Below are 18,265 nucleotides of genomic sequence, written 5' to 3' on the forward strand. Positions count from 1 at the left end.
TTATCCCTTTTTATTTATTTAATTTATTTATTATTTTTTAATTTAAATTTTTAAAGATTTTATTATTTTTTAAATAATTTTTTTATTTAATTCTTGTTCAAGTACAGCTTTCTGTCTTATATTCCCAACCCTGCCCGCCCCCCGCCCCTAAAGATTTTATTTATCTTTAGAAGGGAAGGGAAGGAGAGAGGGAAATATCAATGTACAGTTGCCTCTCGTGCGTCCCCTGCTGGGAACTGGCCTGCAACCCAGGCATGTGCCCTGACTGGGAATTGAACTGAGATCCTTTAGTTCGAAGGCCCACACTCAATCCACTGAGGTACACCAGCCAGGTCCCATTTATTGCTTTTGTGACTGATTCTGGCATGAACAGCTACAGTACTATCACACTATTTTTTCAGTCACTCTTAGAATGATTTTTCATTGTGGTTTTTAAAAAAAATTTATTTATTTATTTATTTATAGAGAGAGGGGAAGGAAGAGGAAAGGGAGAAAAACATCGATGTGAGAGAGAAGCATCCACTGGTCACCTCCCATACATGCCCCAACCAGGACCGAACCCACAGCCCAGGCATGAGCCCCGATAGGGAACTGAACAGGGGCTTGAGTTTTGGGTGAGAACTGGCTTTTGCTTCCCAGGATGACCCCCAACTAACTGAGCCACTCTGGTCAGGGCTCATGGTGTATGTGTGTGTGTGTGTGTGTGTATGTAACAGCTTTATTGAGATATCATTCACATGCTACTTGCTATAGGCTGAAAGTTTGTGTCTCCTGAAAATTCATTTATCAAAATCCTAACCCCAATGGTGATGGTATTAGGCCATGGGACCTTTGGGAAGCAATTAGGATGTGAGGACAGAGCCCTTATGATTGAGGTGAGTGTCCTTGTAAAAGAGGCCCAGAGAGCTAGCCTGCCCGTTCTGCATCCTCTGTGAGGATGCAGCAAGAAGGCACTATCTGTGAACCAGGAAGTGGGCTCTCGTCAGCAGACCATATCTGTTTGTGGCTTGATCTTGGGTTTGCCAGCCTTCAGAACTATGAGGAAAAGATTTCTGTTGTTTATAAACCACCCAGTTTGTGATATTTTGGTATAGCAGCCTGAGCAGACTAAGGCACGGAGTATGCAATTTGTTGATTAAAAGTGTATAATTCAGTGGCTTTTAGTATGTTCAGACTTGTACAATCATTCCCACAAACAATTGTAGAACATTTTTTAAATATATATTTTATTGATTATACCATTACAGTTGTTCTATTCCCCCCTTCATTCCCCTCCACCCCGCACACCCCTCCCCCACCATTGCCCCCCTTTAGTTTATGACCACATGTCTCAAGTTCTTTAGATTCTATATTTCCCCTACTCTTCTTGCCCTCCCCCCTCTCTATTTTCTACCTACTGTCTATGCTATTTCCTGTACCTTCTCCGCCCTTCTCCTCCTCCCACTCCCCTGTTGCTAACCCTCCATGTGTTCTTCATCTCTATGGTTCCACTCCTGATCTAGCTGTCTTCTTGGTTTGCTTTTGTTTTAGGTGTGGTTGTTAATACCTGTGAGTTTGCTGTCCTTTCACTGTTCATATTTTTTTATCTTCTTTTTCTTAGATAAGTCCCTTTAGCATTTCATATAATAAGGGCTTGGTGATGATGAACTCCTCATTCCCACAAACAATTGTAGAACATTTTTTAAATATATATTTTATTGATTATACCATTACAGTTGTTCTATTCCCCCCTTCATTCCCCTCCACCCCGCACACCCCTCCCCCACCATTGCCCCCCTTTAGTTTATGACCACATGTCTCAAGTTCTTTAGATTCTATATTTCCCCTACTCTTCTTGCCCTCCCCCCTCTCTATTTTCTACCTACTGTCTATGCTATTTCCTGTACCTTCTCCGCCCTTCTCNTCTCTGAGCTTCCTGGACTTTCTGGAAGTCTATTTCCTTTGCCAGACTTGGGAAGTTCTCCTTTATTATTTGTTCAAAAAAGTTTTCCACTCGTGGCTGTTTCTTTCCCCCTTCTGGTACCTCTATAATCCAGATGTTGGGATGTTTAAAGGTGTCCTGGAGGTTCCTAAGCCTCTCCTCATTTTTTTGAATTCTTGTTTCTTTCTTCTTTTCTGGTTGGATATTTCGTTCTTCCTTCTGGTCCATTCCATTGATTTGAGTCCCAGTTTCCTTTCCATCACTATTGGTTCCCTGTGCATTTCCCTTCATTTCAATTAATTTAGCCTTCATATGTTCCTCTAATTTGTGACTATAATCAACTAGTTCTGTGAGCATTCTGATCACCAGTATTTTGAATTGTGCATCTGAGAAGTTCGCTATTTCTTTTTCACTTAGAGTTATTGGCTCTGGGGCTTTGAGTTCTTCTTGAGCCATATTTTGGACTGTTTGTGTCTGTTATATATCAGCAACGGAGCCCTAGGTGTTCACCAGAACGGGGCAACTAAGTTGCTGGGTTGTGACCCTGTATGTGGGGGCGGGCTCAAAGAGGATCAAAGAGGATCGAAGAGGAGCCCCCGCTGCAGCTGCCACCGTTGCTGGGGCCCTCGAATTCTGTCCAACTGCGCGTGAATGTGTGACCACGGTCAGCCCTCCGCCACTGGGTTCGCTTGCTCGGGCCTGCGCTGTCCGTCTCACTGCTCACTCTGTCGGTTTATCTGCGCGAATGTGTGAATGCTGCCAGTCTGCCCCGCACCCTCACTGGATCCACACTGCTACTCCGGCTGCCTGCTCACCTGGGTCGGGGGATCCTCCCTGCCCAACCCTGCTCCGATGTTGGCTCTGCCCCTCTTACCAGTCCTGGTTGAATGGTTCGTTGTTGTCGGACTTCCCCATTGTTCAATTTTCTGTTCTTTGGCTGTGTCTTTGTTTACTAAACCTTTGTTGTATTCAAACTTGGTTGTGGGAGAAGGCACAGTGTTTCCACCTATGCCTCCATCTTGGCGGAAGTCCGATTTTAGAACATTTTTATTACCCCACAAAGATATCCCACTCCCCTTATAGATCTATAGCTTGCAATAAGAAGACTGGGAGTAGGGTGTGGCTGAAATGGGCAGTCCTGGCTCTTGGCTTACTCCAGTGACCCAGAGCTTAAGATGAGCTCTGGAAGTCAGCCGGCTCTCAATGGCTCTCTGTCTTGGCAACCTATAGGGAACAATCCGCATGGCAATGGCAAATATAGCCCAACCCCTGATTCAGAAAGCCAGCAGGAGCAAGGAGGCACACAGGGCCCAGGTCCACAGATTGGTTTTCCTGTGGGTAACCAGGCCTGCATCATACCTAGGCCACTTTGAGGCTTGCTTTTGCTAAAACTCTCACCCTGAATTGAGGCAGAAAATGTTTATTGCATATCTTTAAAGTAACTTCCTAAAGTCTGTGCTAAACCTCCCAAGGATGGAGTGTAACCAGTTCAACCACTTTCCCCCTTGCATGAGCAATATCCTCTCCTTTGTTATCTGTAAAAGGTAGTCACTTAAAGTGAACCTGTGCATTGTAAATGAGGACCATATGTAATGTGCCCAGAAAAGTAATAAAAGCCTGTCCAGGCAAGGGCCGGGGCCCTCTCACTCAGAGAGCGGCCGTGCTGTCCCTTTTTCTCTGCAGGATTTCTGCAGTCCATGTGAATTTGTTTGTTACACCCACAACACACGGACCCTGCTGGTTGGAGTCCACATCAACAACCTCTCATTGGCCTGCTGCTCAGGATGTTCCTGCAAGTCCTTCCCCAGCTTCCTTTGCAGAATCCTAACCCTGGCTGCCTTCAGTGGGGACAGAATGAGGGAAGAAGGACTGCTCTTTGTCTTACTTAGGCCAAAGGGCCACTTCCACCTCCCATGGGGAGTTGGAAAACAGATGTGCCCCCATTGTATAGCACTGAGTCAGGGAACTCCAGCCCAGAGGGGTAATGGTGGGGAGGACCCCAGAGTCCTTGCATCTTTGGTCCCAGGGCTCCCACCTTGAAAGTCATGACTTTTCTTCTGTAAACAAGAACAGATTCTTAATCATTTCAGCCCTCTGAAAACATCTAAGAGGCTCCCTGAGAGAAAAAGCCAAAAAGAAACAGAGGGAGCGAGTCAGTGAACACTTGTCGTGGCTCAGAAGTGCCCCCCACAGGTGAAGGGTGCTCCTTGCCAGCCTCCAGTACTAAGGACAGGACAAGGGTGGGAGGTTAATCCAGGTTCTGCTTCTATTCAGCAAGCTCTTATCCAGCACCTATGTGTGGTACCAGTTGCTGTGATGGACTCTGGGACCCAGACAGGAATGCCCTGATGGGGTTCACAGTCTGGGAAGAAAAAGGAGCCCCTACACACCTGTACCATAAGGCAAATGTCAGCCTCAAGTTAAGAAACATACTGCTACAGGAAAAGAGAAATCTACTTCAGTATACATTCTGGACGAGGTGCTGCTTGAAATGAACTATTAAAGGGGGTTAGTGTTTGAATGGTGGGACTCAGGGAAGGAGATGGGACCAGAGCATGGAGATGGGAAAGAGAGAGAAGGATGGGGCAGGCTGACAGAATAATCTGGTCCCTGAAGTGCCACCCCTTACCTTTTCTGAAGCCTTTTAGGAGATAATTCAAGATTGATGAAGGAAGGGAAGGAAAAGTCAGTCATCAGAAGGATCAGAAATTTGGTTTTGGACCCAAAGGCAGGAGCCCCCGCGGTGGTACCTATGGGAGCAATGGGACATGCACATTGAGGAGGCAGGGGCAGAGGGCAGTGGCTGGAGCTCTGGACTGTGGCAGGATCCACATTCCCTCTGGCTGATGATGTCTAAGGGGTGCGGGGTGGGAGGTAGAGAATGACTGCGGCTCCTGAGTGCATTGGAGTAGGGGGTGGGGGGGCGAGCCTCCTAGTTGGTTTCAAGGCCAGCCAGCTGCTGGTGTCACTCACTTTGTAGGTGAAGTCAGCAGCCCAGTGACCTAGGCTTAAGTGAGTTTGAAGGTCTGAATGGGGCTCCTGAATGTCAGGGTGTGAGCAGCTTGGCTGAGAGCCTGGGAATCAGGGTCAAGCCACTTGGGGATGGAAGTTGCTGGCAATCTCTTGGTCTCCAGGCTGGAATGTGGGGGAGGTGATGCATGCACAAGGGACAGAATGAGGGATGGCTGGTCCCATGGAGTTAACTGAGACAAAACATTACCCCTTGTAAACTTGTCTCCAGAGAGAGGAGAGCCCCGTGAGCACCTTTTGTGACTTAGATGCATTAAATCACACACATTCTCAAATGAAGTCGCTGCATTCAGACACACACAGAGACATACAGAATTCATATTCATAAAAACCAAAGAAGAAAACAACCCAAAGAGAAAAGAATGCCTTGCATGAGAATGATAAACATCAAATTCAACAAGATGGTTATCCCTGGGGTGAGAAGGAGAAGAGAGATCAGGGAGTGGGGTTCTATTTTATTTGTAACATTTTGGTTCTTAACAAAATTTATTTTCTCACCCTTGCTGGTGTAGCTCAGGAGATCGAGTGCCCACCTGCAGGCCAAAGCTTAGCAGGTAGAACCGGTCAGGGCACATGCCTGTCTTGCAGGCTGGACCCCCAGTTGGGGGCGTGTGAGAGGCAATCAACTGATGTTTCTCTCCCTCTCTTCCTCCTTCCTCCCTCTCTAAAAATACATAAATAAAATATTTAAAAAATGTTTATTTTTTATTGTATATTTTCCCTTATATCCATTTATCTCCCTTGAATCCTCTTCCATCTCCACCCACCCTCCTATCCCCCAAAAGTTTTGAAATAAATCTGACAAACTATTGAGAAGGGCAGAGCTGGTGGTTGGGGCTAGACAGATTTACTATATTATAACCTATGATTTTCTGGTGTGTTTGAGATATTGCTGTAAAAAAAAAACCAAGGGTAGTAAGTACTTCAGGAAGTCGTTTGGGTGGGGAATCAGTATGTCCTGGTGGGTGGTGGGGCTGGGTAGGAACAGTGAATGGCCAAATGTCTGGGGGGGGGGGGATGGGCAGGCAGACCCAGGCTCCTGAAGCTGGTGGGGGGCATGAAAGGAGGTGCCGAGGAGTAAGATCAAGGTATTGTCAGAGCTAAAGACTGATGTCAGTACTGTCTCTACGTTTAAGGAAGCGAAATCGCGGGAGAGCACCGAGGGTGTGTGTGCAGAGGGTGTGTGCCTCCTGAGCCCTCTGAGACGTGGCAGCTCCGGGTAGGGGCCGAGCTGGGACGGCAGGCTCTCCTTTGCCCAGCTGGCCACCCGTCTTGCAGGAATCTTGCGCTGGGGAACAATGCTCCAGGTAGACTCCCCTCACCCCCTCCTGCCAGGCTGGCCTGACTCCCTGAAGGGGGCCCCTTGCCTTTCACCGGCCTGTGCTTCCTTTTTCCCCTGCATATCCGGGGGAGCTGCTTAGCCACCCCTGCCTGGGAGCTGTGGCCTGAGCTCCAGAGAACCTCAGACTTTCAAGGAGGGTGGGGGTGGGATATTAGGCTTTCTACATTCAAAGGGACACGTGTTGGGGGATGGGATGGGGTGGACAGTGTGACTGAGACCATAAAGGGAGTGGGTTGTTCTGGACAGCCTTTTCTAAACCCCAAATGCCTACCCCTCAGAAGAGCCAGGCTGAGGGCTCCGAGTTGAGGGAGGGGCTCCACCTCACAGTGCCTACTCGTGATGGTCCAACTGGGGTCCCTGGGGCTAGGTAGAAAAAAGGTTTTGAGACTGTGATGACCTTACCGGCTCTGGGGTTTATTGTTTGGAGGTTTGCTGTCTTCATGGCAACCCCACAACCCCACACTTAGCAGGGTGGAAACAGGCAGAGGTAGGGGTCAGGACTTCCGGCTTTAGGCCAAACAACTCTGGGGCCCTGAAAGAGGTAGATAGAGGCTGCCATGGCATCTCCTCAGTCTGTCCTGGGCAGAGCCAGGGACCCACACTGGGCATCCCCTCCCCTCCCCTCTGAATCTAGAATCTGACCCTGAGACCTGAGGGAGTATTATGAAAGAGATATCTCTCTTGACAAGTTTCTGGGGTTCCTGTTTGCTCTTCCTCTTTCCCTTCCCCCAGGTCACTCCTTCCCTACCCCCCCTTCTATGTGCATAGCGGGAACCTAAGATGCTGGACACAGTGACTCCCTTTTCCCAGGACTTTAAGAAGCATTGTTCACTGCCCACTGCCCAGGACATGGGATAGCAGCCCATAGTGTGCTGAGACTCCTGACCCAGGACACAGGTTCTATTTAGGCATTTGATGGAGACCCGGGAAGGGAGGGCCACGGGAGGGGACCTGCAGGACCAAACTCTGTAACGAAGCCCCTCTCTTTGTCCCTTTCCAAACAACTTCATCTCCTTCTTTCTTTTTCCTCTGTCTCTGCGTATGTGTTTTCATTGCTTTCTGTGTATCTTTTCTTCTTTCTCTTTTTCTCTTTGTGTCTTTCTTTCTCCCCATTTCCCCTCTGTCTTTTTTCTTTTATTCTTCTGTTGCTGTGTTTGTATTTACCTCTATGTTTCTCTATTCTGTCTCTCTCTATGTCTTTACTCTCTCTCTCTTTCTGCTTCTGTTCTTCTCACTCTCCCCCTGAGGCTCTCGGTCTCTCCCTTTCAGTTCCTTCTGGGGGTCTGTCTCTCCCTACTTGGTCTTTTTCTGGGTATACTTGCCCATGTTACCGTCTCTCTCTGCCACTCCCCTCCTAGGCTGACCACCCTTCCTGGCCTCCTTCAGTTGTGAACGGCTCAGCAGGGCAGGAGCCCCAGAGGCAGCTCCCAGAGATGCGGAGTGGGGCCTGGGACCAACCTCCAGAGGATGGACTGCCTCTGCTCACCATCATCACTGCTGTGTTTGTCCTGCTGGCAGTCTGTATCGTGGTGGCAGTCCACTTTGGGCCAAGTCTACACCAGGGCCATGCCAATCTCCCCACAGAGGCACCAACCCCAGAGCCAGAGGATGGCGTCTATCTCACCCACTGGCGAGTGCTGGGCCCTGAGGACAGACATGAAGACACTCAGGGGGGCCCTCCTATCTCTAACTCCTGCCTTGTGCCGGGTGGACCTAGGCTCAGCATTGACGAAGCCACATATCTGTAGGAGGAAGACTTTGGGAAGTTGGTGTGACCTGATTCAGAACAAGAAACTGGACAGAGAGCTAGGGTAAAGGCAGACGGGCCTGGGTGTCAGAGCTTCGGAAGTGCGCACACAGACTAAGCTGGAGCTGCCCTCCCTGCAGAGTACAGAGACGCCCTTGTTGTGGACAGGAGAAACAAAAGAAGCTTGAGAGCCCAGCCCAGACACGGGCTGCTATGACCAGTCCCAGTACCCAAGGCTGCCCGTACAAAGCTTCTCTCTGTTCTCCAGGGACCACCAGCCCCTGAGCCTCCCTCCTCTGAGTTCCCACCCCTCCTCCCACCCCTAATCTCCTCTCCTTTGGGTGTCAAGGTAAGTCCATCTTGGAAGATTCCACCACCCAGCCTACCTTTGTGCAGGGTTGTCAGAGGCTCCCTGTCAAGGCCTGCTGCCCCAGTCCCCAGGTACCTGTGAGGGTCAGTTAAGGAGTGCCAAGGCGAAGAACCCAGGGCTGTGCCTTCTCTGGGACTCAGGAGAGGAAAGAAAATCTGTCGCCTTTTACTGATCAGGGGATATTCTTTTGGCTATCAAGGCCCAGGACTTGCTAACAATTTTTAAGGCCTTTGCAGCCCCCCACCAATTATAGCTCCCCAAATTGGTTTTGAATGTCCCCCACTCTCTTGGGCCAAGACTCTGCCTTGTCTTCCCATGATGCAATGGGGAAATTTGGGAGCTCTCATTACCTTCCACTCTTTGTGTGCATGGGATTGTTGGAACTAGCCTAGTATTTACCCAAGGACACTTCCCAAATCCTGGTGGGGAAACAGAAAAAAAAAAAAGAGGGAACGTTGTGGCAGATCCTGGCTGGCAGGATCTGTGTATGTTGTGGCTGCTGGTGAACAAATACACATGGACAACAGAAGTCCTGTGGAGAAAAAGGGACAGCATGGCCAGTCTGTGAGAGAGAGGGTGAGAGGGTCAGAGAGCACAGTCCCTGCCTGGACAGGCTTTTATTGCTTCTCTGGGTACATTACATGGAGGGCAGCCCTCATTTAGGACACACAGGTTCGCTGTAGGGGATTACCTTTTACAGATAACAAAGGAAAGAATGTTGCTAATTACTTCAAAGAGGAGGATGTTGCAGACCAAGGGGAAAAGTGGTTGATCCAGTCACACTCCACACTTGGGAGGTTTAGCTCAGATTTTAGGAAGTTGCAGTAAGCCCTTGCTGCCTCAGTTCAGGGTGAGGGAGTTTTAGCAAAAGCAAGTCTTATAGCAGTCTAGGTACAATGCAGGCCTGATTCCCCACAGGAAAACCTCTCCGTGGGCATGGTCCTATGTGCCACATGCACCCCACTGGTTTTCCACGTGGGGGCTGAGCTACATTTCCATGGCACGCGAAATGGTTCCCCACAGAACTTCATGGAGCTTCATGGAGTCTGGGGGAAGAAAGGAGTGGGGAGAAGACCTAGAGAAGGGGGGACATGGAGGTTAGGAAGGGGCTGGAGGCCAGGAAGGCAGAGCTGAGCCTCCCAGTGGCTTCCTGGAAAGGTACCTCTTTCCCTGACACCTCTGAGCTTCAGTTATGTGCAGTTGAGAACATGCAGACAGACATTTATGGAGCGACCTCTGCGTGCTTTACCCTGGGGAATAACTGAAGGCAACAAGTCAACCTGCCCTCGGTGAGACCCCGGCACAGTCAGGGAAGCTGGGAAATAACAGAAGGCAAAGAGGAACAGAGGTGGCGATTATAATGTGTGCAGGGGACTGGCTTGCCACCTTTGAGCCGATGAGAGGCAGCTCTAAGGTTAATAGCTGCCCTTTCTGAAGGCCAGCTACGTGTTGGCACTGGCTTCCTCCACGGGCCTGCAGGTATTGTACCGTTCATTCCTCATAACACCTTTGGGAAGAGGAGCCACTGTTACCCCTATTTTACAGTCGGGGTATTAAGACACCCAGGTGGATACGTGTACTAAGTGGTAGAGAAGGATTCGAACCTGAGGCCATCAGACTCCACAGCCTGAGCACCACGTTGGGGGCCAGATGGGTGGGGAAAGTATGTTGGAGAGGCCCTTGATCCTGGTCTGGTTTCTAGCTATAGGAGTGACTGGTGTGATGTTGGCGGGTCCTCAGGCCTTGGAGATAGAATGGCTGGGACAGCTGGGGAGGGGAAGGGACTGTTTCCCCTTCACCCTCTTGGCTCTGTCGTCCTAGGGGCAGTTGGTTCCTTCTGGCCAATGTGTGTCTGTGTGTGGAGCCTTCATGACATGCTGTACTCAGATGTGCAAATTGAACATTTGTGTAAAAAACAAAGGTGGGAGGGAAAGAAGGAACAAGTGCTGGGTAGAACAAATGGAACTGGTAAAAATGGACCGCCTCCCCTCCCAGATGGGGGCAATTTTGCCACCAGAGTGTCACTGCAGTGGCTCAGTTCTAACAGCAACGGCATCCTTGTACCATCAGGTGTGGCGGGTGGCTGGCTGTGTTGTCCCCCAGAGTACATCCCGCCTCCTCACACAACCCCTCTTCCCCCCATCCCTTTGCGGGATCTCTCATCCAGGCCTGTTTACTCAGTGCCCCCTGCTTCCCTGAGCAACCCCTTACCCACGCACAGCCGTGTGCCCCTATGGCATCGGTATGCTCCCTCCGGCAGCCCTGGTCCCTCCCTGCTCACCCATGTCTCCCACTGGAGACAAGGGCACTGAAAGGGCAGGTGGAGGGAGGGCGATGCCCAAGTCTCTGCCCCCAGCCTGCCTGTCCACAGAGAACTGACACCCACCCCCCACTGCCCTGTACTAGGATGAGGAGGGGTGTGAAGAAGCAAGTCTGTGCAGGCCGGTCTGGACCCTGCAGATAATAAGTGCCAGTAGCTTGTATGGGTCAGAGTTCAGCCAGAGAAAGATGGCACACTCAAACGTGTAATGTGAGGAGTGTTTAAAAGGGGGGGCGTTTAGAAAAGGCAGGGTTGAGGGAACCAAAGGTGACAGTGAGCACGATGGGACGCCCCTCAGTGAGGAGCCACACCTCTGCTAGGTCTGAAGGGCCGAGGGGAGACCTAGGCAGGTCCCTGGGCAGGTTTGGTGAAGACATGCAGACAATTCAGTGACCTTGACACCACAGGGAGGGTGCTGGGGGAATAAATACTTCAGCCTTGTTCTCCTCCTTTCCTCTGTTCTCCCACTGGGGTTCCCCATCGACCAAACACAGCTAGATGCCAGGGGACAAGGGAGGTTCCATCCCCGGGGGGAGGTGGCAGACAGGGGTGGAGAGAGTAGATCCGGAGGGTCCAGTGGAAGACAGCCGGCACGTTCCTTAAGTGTACCAGAAAACTAGAGTTTACAAGAAATTTCCATATAGTCATAGTCCTCACAACAACCCTGTGAGGTAGGCAGGGCAGCGATTGTGATCCTGTTTCATAGATGAAGGCGCTGAGGCTCGTCTTGCCCAAGGTCCTAGGACTCATCCTGAGATGTCAGGTCCCTGTACCTTCTTTGAGAGCCCCTGTGGGAGGAAATGGCTTTGCTGAGCATCTCGTCCCTAAAGAAAGCCCCCAATCCAGAGAGTCTTGGGAATTTCTGGGGGCTCAGACAAGCTGACCCTGGGCCTCAGTAGACGTCTGTGCGGAGCGGGAGAGGCTGATCCATGCTACTGATGAGGAGCTCGGGCTCTTGGTGCAGCGTGGAAGGGTCAGGCATCGCCGAGGCTCTTGCACTATCCACAGTAACCTCCTCCTTTTCCTCCTGCTTCAGGTGCCTGAGAATCTCCTGCGACAGGGAGAAGCTGCTTTCCTCTGTGGATTCTGGGATGCAGATGGGAAGTGGAGTGAGAACCTCACACATTCCCACTCTACCTTACCCAGAGGACTTGCTGGGCAGACTCTTCAACCCTCCCTTCTCTCCTCCTTCCTCCTCTCCCTCCCCATCCAACTCATGGAGGTTAGAGCTTCATGGATTCCTAGAGATGGAAGTGGTTTTAGAGAGAGTGGAATTCTACCCTCTTGCTTTTAGACATAATGCTTAGAGAAGGGCAGAGACCTGCCCAAGGTCACACAGCGAAGGAGTGTCAGAGCTGAGGCTGCAACAACTCTCAGTCTCTTAGTTCCTGGCCTGGGCTCTTTCACTTCCTCTGCTTCCCTGGATGCGACGAGGAGCCCCTAGAGCCAACTTTCCATGCTGCCTTTCCAGGGCTTGACTGCCTGACCACTTGGGAAGTCCCAGGGCATGGTGCTATCACTATCCCCTTCTGACCCCTGGGAGACCCCTGACTCCTCCTGCCCTCCAGACTGTCATCAGTCCCTTACCCTGGTAGACAATGAGGCGACAGTTTTTCTGACACTCAGGGGCATCTGCCAGGATGTCATCAAGCGTCCGGCAGAAGAGTTTGGCCTGCTCAAGCCGATCCTCCCGGCTAAAGCCAGCTTGGGTATGCTGGGACATGGCAAACAGGGTCTGCAAGGGGGTGGCATACTCCAGAACACAGGTGCCCACCTGGAGGAGGGGAGGGGAGGACCAGACTAAACCAGGGCAGGCAGACTCTGGACCCCAGTACCCGCGCAGGGACCCCGCTCCCTCCGTCTGTAGAGATGAAGTCTTGGGAGGTGCCGCCCTGAAGGGATGATGCTGTCCAGTTGGACTTTGCCTCCGATACCCCACCCCAAAACTCAGGGCCAGGACTGAGCTAAATTTGCCCCTCACAGATCCTCTTCCTAAGATCCCAGGGTGAGGCCCCCTGAGCTGGCCTGTCAACTGCTCTAGCTTGAAATCTAGTCGGGGCGCCAGGCTCTGGGGTTCAACCCTGCTCTGGGTGTCCCCACCCCTCCAAGTGAAATCCACCAGATGTTCTCACAGCCTTCATCTAGGGCAGTTTTATGGTAAAAAACATGGTATACTCCGGTTGAAATTGTCCACTTTCTCCCTGGTTCTCTGAGCATCACTTTCATCAACCGTAGAGTAGAGGTCATTATAGCCCCTACCTGACAGAATGATGGGGAGGATTCGTGGCGTGGACAGATGGAGCATCTAGGCTAGCATACGGCATGCATACGTGCTCAGTAAATGCTACTTATCCTCATTCGGTGCTGAATCTTGATCAGCCCTGGGACTCATTGGGCAAACTGAGGCTCAGAGAAGGGCCATACATTTTTATCAGTGGTTGGCCAGAGCCCAGAGTTCTGAGGGTGTGGGTCTCAGTCATTTCAGCAGGACCCACCTTCCTGCACACTCACCCGTCTCCCGTTCTCCAGAAGCTCATAGATGCTGTTGCTGTAAACCCGGCTCTTGATGCCGGCTCGGTCAGCTTTCTGCTGGGGTAGCTCATGCAGGAAGCGAATGTTGGGGTCAACCATACTCAGGTCATCAGGCACCCCACAGTCCAACGGGAAGAGAATGTACAGCCGGTGGCTTGCTGTGCCCTGTAGCAAGTTGTTGTGGCGCTGATTGTAACTGCGGATCCGGGCTGGAAGCTCTGAGGTATAGAGGCCCAAGAAGACATTCTCACAAATCCTGTCTTCCACCTGGGTCATTGGTCCCCTCCATGTGTGTGTTCAAGAGAAATGAGAGTCCAGTCCCCTCATACTGCCTCAGAGGCCAGTGCATCCAAGAACCCTCCCCTCCACCTACTCCTACCACCACTTTCTCCCCTTATTTGTCCTTTGTCCAGATTTCTGCCAGCCCCTCTCCTTCCCAGCACAGCTTCCAGGGCTCTGAGAGTCAGGCAGAGCCCTGTGCTGACACTGCCAGCACCCCCAGGCGCACAGAGTCAGACCTCCGGCACGAGCCATTTCCTAGCAAAAGCCCAGGTATTCAGGGAAGGCAGCAACAAGATGTGGGAGAACCCTGGCCTGGGCTGGCAAGTCAGAAGAGTGAGACGCCACACGGAGACTCACAGTGCAGTGGTCAAGGGTCCAAGCTCTGCCCACACTGTCTCCTTTCAGATCCTGTCTTCTCTCACTAAGCTGTGTGACTTGGACAAGTCACTTTATCTCTCAGAACCAAAATTTTCTTATCTCTTAAGCAAGAATAATAATCACCCCCTTTGTCATAGGGGTGAATGAAAAGAGAAAATGCACGTGAAGGACACACAGCACGCAGTAAATAGGTGTTGAAAGAATTCATGGGTGACCTTGAACAAGTCACTTGATATTCACCTGATATTCACAGACACAGTAACAACATTCTTCATGCCTATAGGATTGCTTTGGGACTCAAGTGATTTGTTAGACATGAAAATACTTTGTAAAATATACCAACTTGGGGAAACTGTGTGTCTCGATGTCTGTGTGTCTTGTAGATCTAGAAATGAGGACGTAGAGGGTGGCCCACCTGGCAGAATCAGCCGCAGGTACCCGATATAAAATGACCACGCCAGCCCATGGGCCACGTTGAGTTTCTTTTGTTCACAGACTGCAGAGACCTCAGCTGGGGCCAGGCACTGTGGACAGCAGGGTGGGGTCAGGGAGCCTCCATGAAAGACAGCTAGAGCTCTCCTCCTCCAAGAGAATTTTCCCAGCTACTGCTGATTTCCCCCCTTCTCCGCCATTGCTGCCCCCGCTGTTCCAGGACATTATAGGTTTCACTCCAAGAACCAACCTCTAAACTAGTCCCACTCCCCGTACTGAGCTCAGAGCAGGTCACACTTCCTGCCACAGCCTCCACTTGGTCATGCCCCCCCCACATCGCTCTGTGTCACACCTGGAGGTCCAGGAGTCTGCTCACGGCCACTGAGAGGCCCAGGAGCGCGAGCATCCAAGTGAAGGGCAGGCCAGCTGGGTTCGGAAGGGAGGCGTTGAAATAGCAGGACAGCAGCAGGACGGCCCCACAGCGGATGGGGCAGCCCAGGCAGGCCCGCACAGCCTTCCAGTAGCTGCCCTGGTACCTGCAGGTGAGAGCCAAATCCCAGACTCCAACTCAGCTAGCGACATCCTAGGAGGGGCGGGGCTGGGGGTCAGGGGAGTGAGACATGCTGAGTGAGTGCCCAGTCACAGGGCACTGCAGGGACTCACCGGGAGTGGGTGTGGCCCAGCTCCTCGGCCAGATGGCAGACTCTCTGGAGCAACAGTCCCAGCTGCAGGGAGGCCAGGTGGAGCGTCAGCTGTTGAAGGATGTGTCCTGGCTGCCCATCTAAGAGCCAAAGGGCTGCCAGGCAAACACTCAGCAAAACAAAGGCTGCCTTCTTGTCCCTCTGACCCCTGCGCCGAGGGATGGATGGATGCAAGCTGGAGTAGGCCATCTGTGGGTACCAAGGAATCCATGCCTATGCTCCTGTCCCTCTCCTTTCATTCCAAGACTGACGTCCTGACTGGGCACCTCCCCACAACTCTTCCTTTTTCTGATGCCCAGCCATAACCAGGGGCTGCTCTTGGAGACCCCCGTAGGGGACAGGCTGGGGATATAGCATCCCAGAGCTCCAGTCCAGGAGAGATTTGTTGAAAACAGAACAGGTGGAGAAGTGGGCCCACACATATACACCCCACCCAACCCCAGGAAGACCACAGGGCGGTGAAGAAAGAAGGCAGCTACCCCCACCCAGGCCCAGGCCTGTGAGGTGCCATCCACTTAGGGACCCTTGGGGACCTGGGCTTCCCTCTCCCCAAAATCCACCCAGGAAGGCTCTTAGCAAAGTTGAAAACCTCAGTTGAGGGAGTGGGGGCAGGGCAGCCAGAAGGGATCTCCAGGGGTCTCAGCCTTGGAGCTCTGGCTGAGCTGCTCCTGATCCTACCTTCTACCTCCAGATGGAAGGTTGTTTCTGGCAGTCAACAGGGAGAAAAGTCTCGATGCAATGGCTCGAGGTGACTAACGGCAGCCTCTCCAGGCGTAGCCTGAAAATGGAAAGTTAAAAACAAGTTGAAGCTTTCTCTGCAACACTCCAGCCCTGGCATGTCAGACCACAGCTCTGAGTACACTAGGGAGAAGGGTATTTCCTGGTCTCTACAGAGGGAGGAAGAGCCCTCCTCCCAAGGCCCTGATGAGTCATGCCCCAGTCTTGGGGGTGTGGTTGGCAAAGCTTGTGCAGGCCCCCACTCGACTGCAGTTTGCTATCCTAAAGGCAAGTTTCATGAATTGCCTCACACGCTCCTGAACCACAACCCAACACCAGGTCCTCCCTATGCACAATTAAACGCCTTCTACCACTCCCCACACAGCGTTTGCACACCCAGCCTAAGGTATCATGTGCTACACCGTGCTGATCGGCCTGATTATTTTTATTCTGATTTCCAGATGAGATTCTCTTTTTCTGAAGACTGTGATATCAGAAGGGAGGCGGGGACAATGAACAATTATTTCCTGTTACAGCAGCCTTTTGAGTACAGAGCTTGGTAGGAGCAGAAAGCCAGCAGAGGAGTGTAGGATTTGGGCTCTTCACAGGAAGTGGTCACGCCTGTGACTTCTCAGAGAGAGTCTGGTGGTTCTAGCCAAAAAGGAAGTTGCACGGGTGATAATAATAAATTATACCAAGTGTTGTGTATATTATTTCACTTAATCAACTCAGCTACCCTGTCAGATAGTTATAGTATTATCCCCATTTTACAGATGGGAAATCTGAGAGTCAGTGAGGTGAACTAACCTTCCCATGCTCCACAGATAGTAAATGAGGGGGTGGGGACTGGAAGTCAGGTGGGTTGCTCCAAAGGGCTTGCTTTGTGCCTTGATTTTCTGGGAAAGGGCAGAAAGTGCCGGGATCCAGTTTCATGCTTACAGTTTCTGCTGGAGCGGGAGGTGCCTCTGGCCTCTTCCTGGCAGCCTGGCGAGCTGATCTGATTTGAGGATGCGCAGGCCTGGAGAGTGGCCCTGGGGCGCTCCCCACAGAGCAGCGGCAGTTCATTCCTACCTGGTCGGAGGGACCTTGCGTTGACCCGCCCCCACATCACGATCAGGCACAAGAAGACACAACGAGGCTTCCTGAAAACTCCCTTGGTTTTGAAAATCATTTCTTAAGAATGGAGGTAATTCCCTCCATTTTCTCTCCCCTACCATTTGGCTTACAGAAGGGCTCAGTGAGGTGGACAAGGTCTCGGCTGTTTTGAGGCCAAAGAAAATGGAGGTTGCCTGAGAGAAGGCCCACGCAGCTGCCCCGAGCAGCCTCTAGCCCCCCAGGGTCCTGCCCTGCTTTCCAGCAACGACTCCCGTGGGCGGCACCGCGGCCGCCAGCCCTGCTGCTCCGCACTGGTTGTCGTTTCCTCTGAAACCTGACTTTTCTCCAAACCCTGTTGTTCCTTCCCTGGCAGAAGATCCCTTACTTGATAAGCCAGGTTGGCGCTGTGCTTCGAAGTCTGAAAAACACACACATAATCATGGACCTAGCAATCCATTTCTAGGAATCCTTTTTATTTATTTTTTTCTTGCTATGAAATTTATTGAGGGATCTTGGTTAACAAAATCACACAGGTTTGAAGTGCCCAATTCTATGACACATTATCTGTGCACTGGGCTGTGTGTTCACCACCATTGACACCCCCCTCCCCCGTGCCCTTCTCCCCCTCCCCCCACTCCCAGGAATCTTTCCTCAAGAAATAATCACCTTTAACCTGAAACCAGTATAATTTTTAAAAGTTTTTATTTATTATTGATTTTACAGAAAGAGAGAGAGAAACATGGATCCGCTGTTTCACCTATTTCGTCATTCATTGGTTGCTTCCTGTATATGTCCTGAGTGGGGATCGAACCACAACTTCTGTGTATAGGGATGATGCTCTAAAAAACTGCACTACCTGGCCAGGGCAAAACCTCCATCATTTTATTAACCAATGTCGCCCCAATACATTCAATTAAAAAAGGGAAAAAATAATCACCACGCATACATCTCAGTCTAGCCGCCTCCCACAGTCCCCTCTGCAAATGAGCTCCACGGCTCTAGCCCTGACCACCTGCAATCTCTCACCAAGGCAAGGAAGGGGTCACCCCCGAGCTTTCCACCAGTAGGCAAGCAAGAGCACGGCAGCCACCAGCTTGCTCATAGCCGAGGGCCCCCTGGGTTCCCTTTCAGTAACAGCAGTTGTGGAAGTGCCAAGTACCCCAGAAAAGCAATCCCTACGGCCAACTCCTGTCACTTGTGCATGAGCTTCTTTTTTGGAAGTCCACTGTCTCGTTCATGGCTATGGGATTGGAGTCCCCAGGGCACTCAGAAGCTCTGCCCGGCCTCCAGCGGCATGATCACCTGTGACCTGACTGAGGAAGCCACGGGAGAGCAGCCTGGCAGCCAGCCTGGCAAAGCCAGCCCCAGCCACCAGGCTTCCAGATGCAGTGTCAGATT

General features: G+C 51.4%; 2 protein-coding genes across 2 annotated transcripts; one reads left to right on the forward strand and one right to left on the reverse strand.

Annotated features, from left to right (window-relative positions):
- The first annotated feature begins 6,118 nt into the window (after nt 1–6,118).
- On the forward strand, nt 6,119–8,235 carry SMIM33 (small integral membrane protein 33). Its single transcript, XM_037061655.1, has 2 exons — nt 6,119–6,258; nt 7,652–8,235. The coding sequence occupies exons 1-2, from the start codon at nt 6,250–6,252 to the stop codon at nt 8,039–8,041; spliced, it is 399 nt and encodes a 132-aa protein (XP_036917550.1). The 5' UTR covers nt 6,119–6,249; the 3' UTR covers nt 8,042–8,235.
- A 3,101-nt stretch (nt 8,236–11,336) lies between these two features.
- Nucleotides 11,337–16,305, reverse strand: STING1 (stimulator of interferon response cGAMP interactor 1). The gene is made up of 7 exons (XM_037061667.1): nt 15,734–16,305; nt 15,018–15,244; nt 14,707–14,890; nt 14,338–14,446; nt 13,242–13,480; nt 12,318–12,504; nt 11,337–11,816 (listed from the first exon to the last, which is right to left on the reverse strand). Exons 2-7 carry the CDS (start codon nt 15,242–15,244, stop codon nt 11,623–11,625), a joined length of 1,140 nt encoding a protein of 379 aa, XP_036917562.1. The 5' UTR covers nt 15,734–16,305; the 3' UTR covers nt 11,337–11,622.
- Between the last annotated feature and the right edge of the window lie 1,960 nt (nt 16,306–18,265).

The sequence above is a fragment of the Sturnira hondurensis genome, unplaced genomic scaffold (genome assembly GCF_014824575.4).
Source record: "Sturnira hondurensis isolate 20B ecotype Veracruz unplaced genomic scaffold, ASM1482457v3 Scaffold0001120, whole genome shotgun sequence".
Classification (NCBI taxonomy): Eukaryota; Metazoa; Chordata; class Mammalia; order Chiroptera; family Phyllostomidae; genus Sturnira; species Sturnira hondurensis.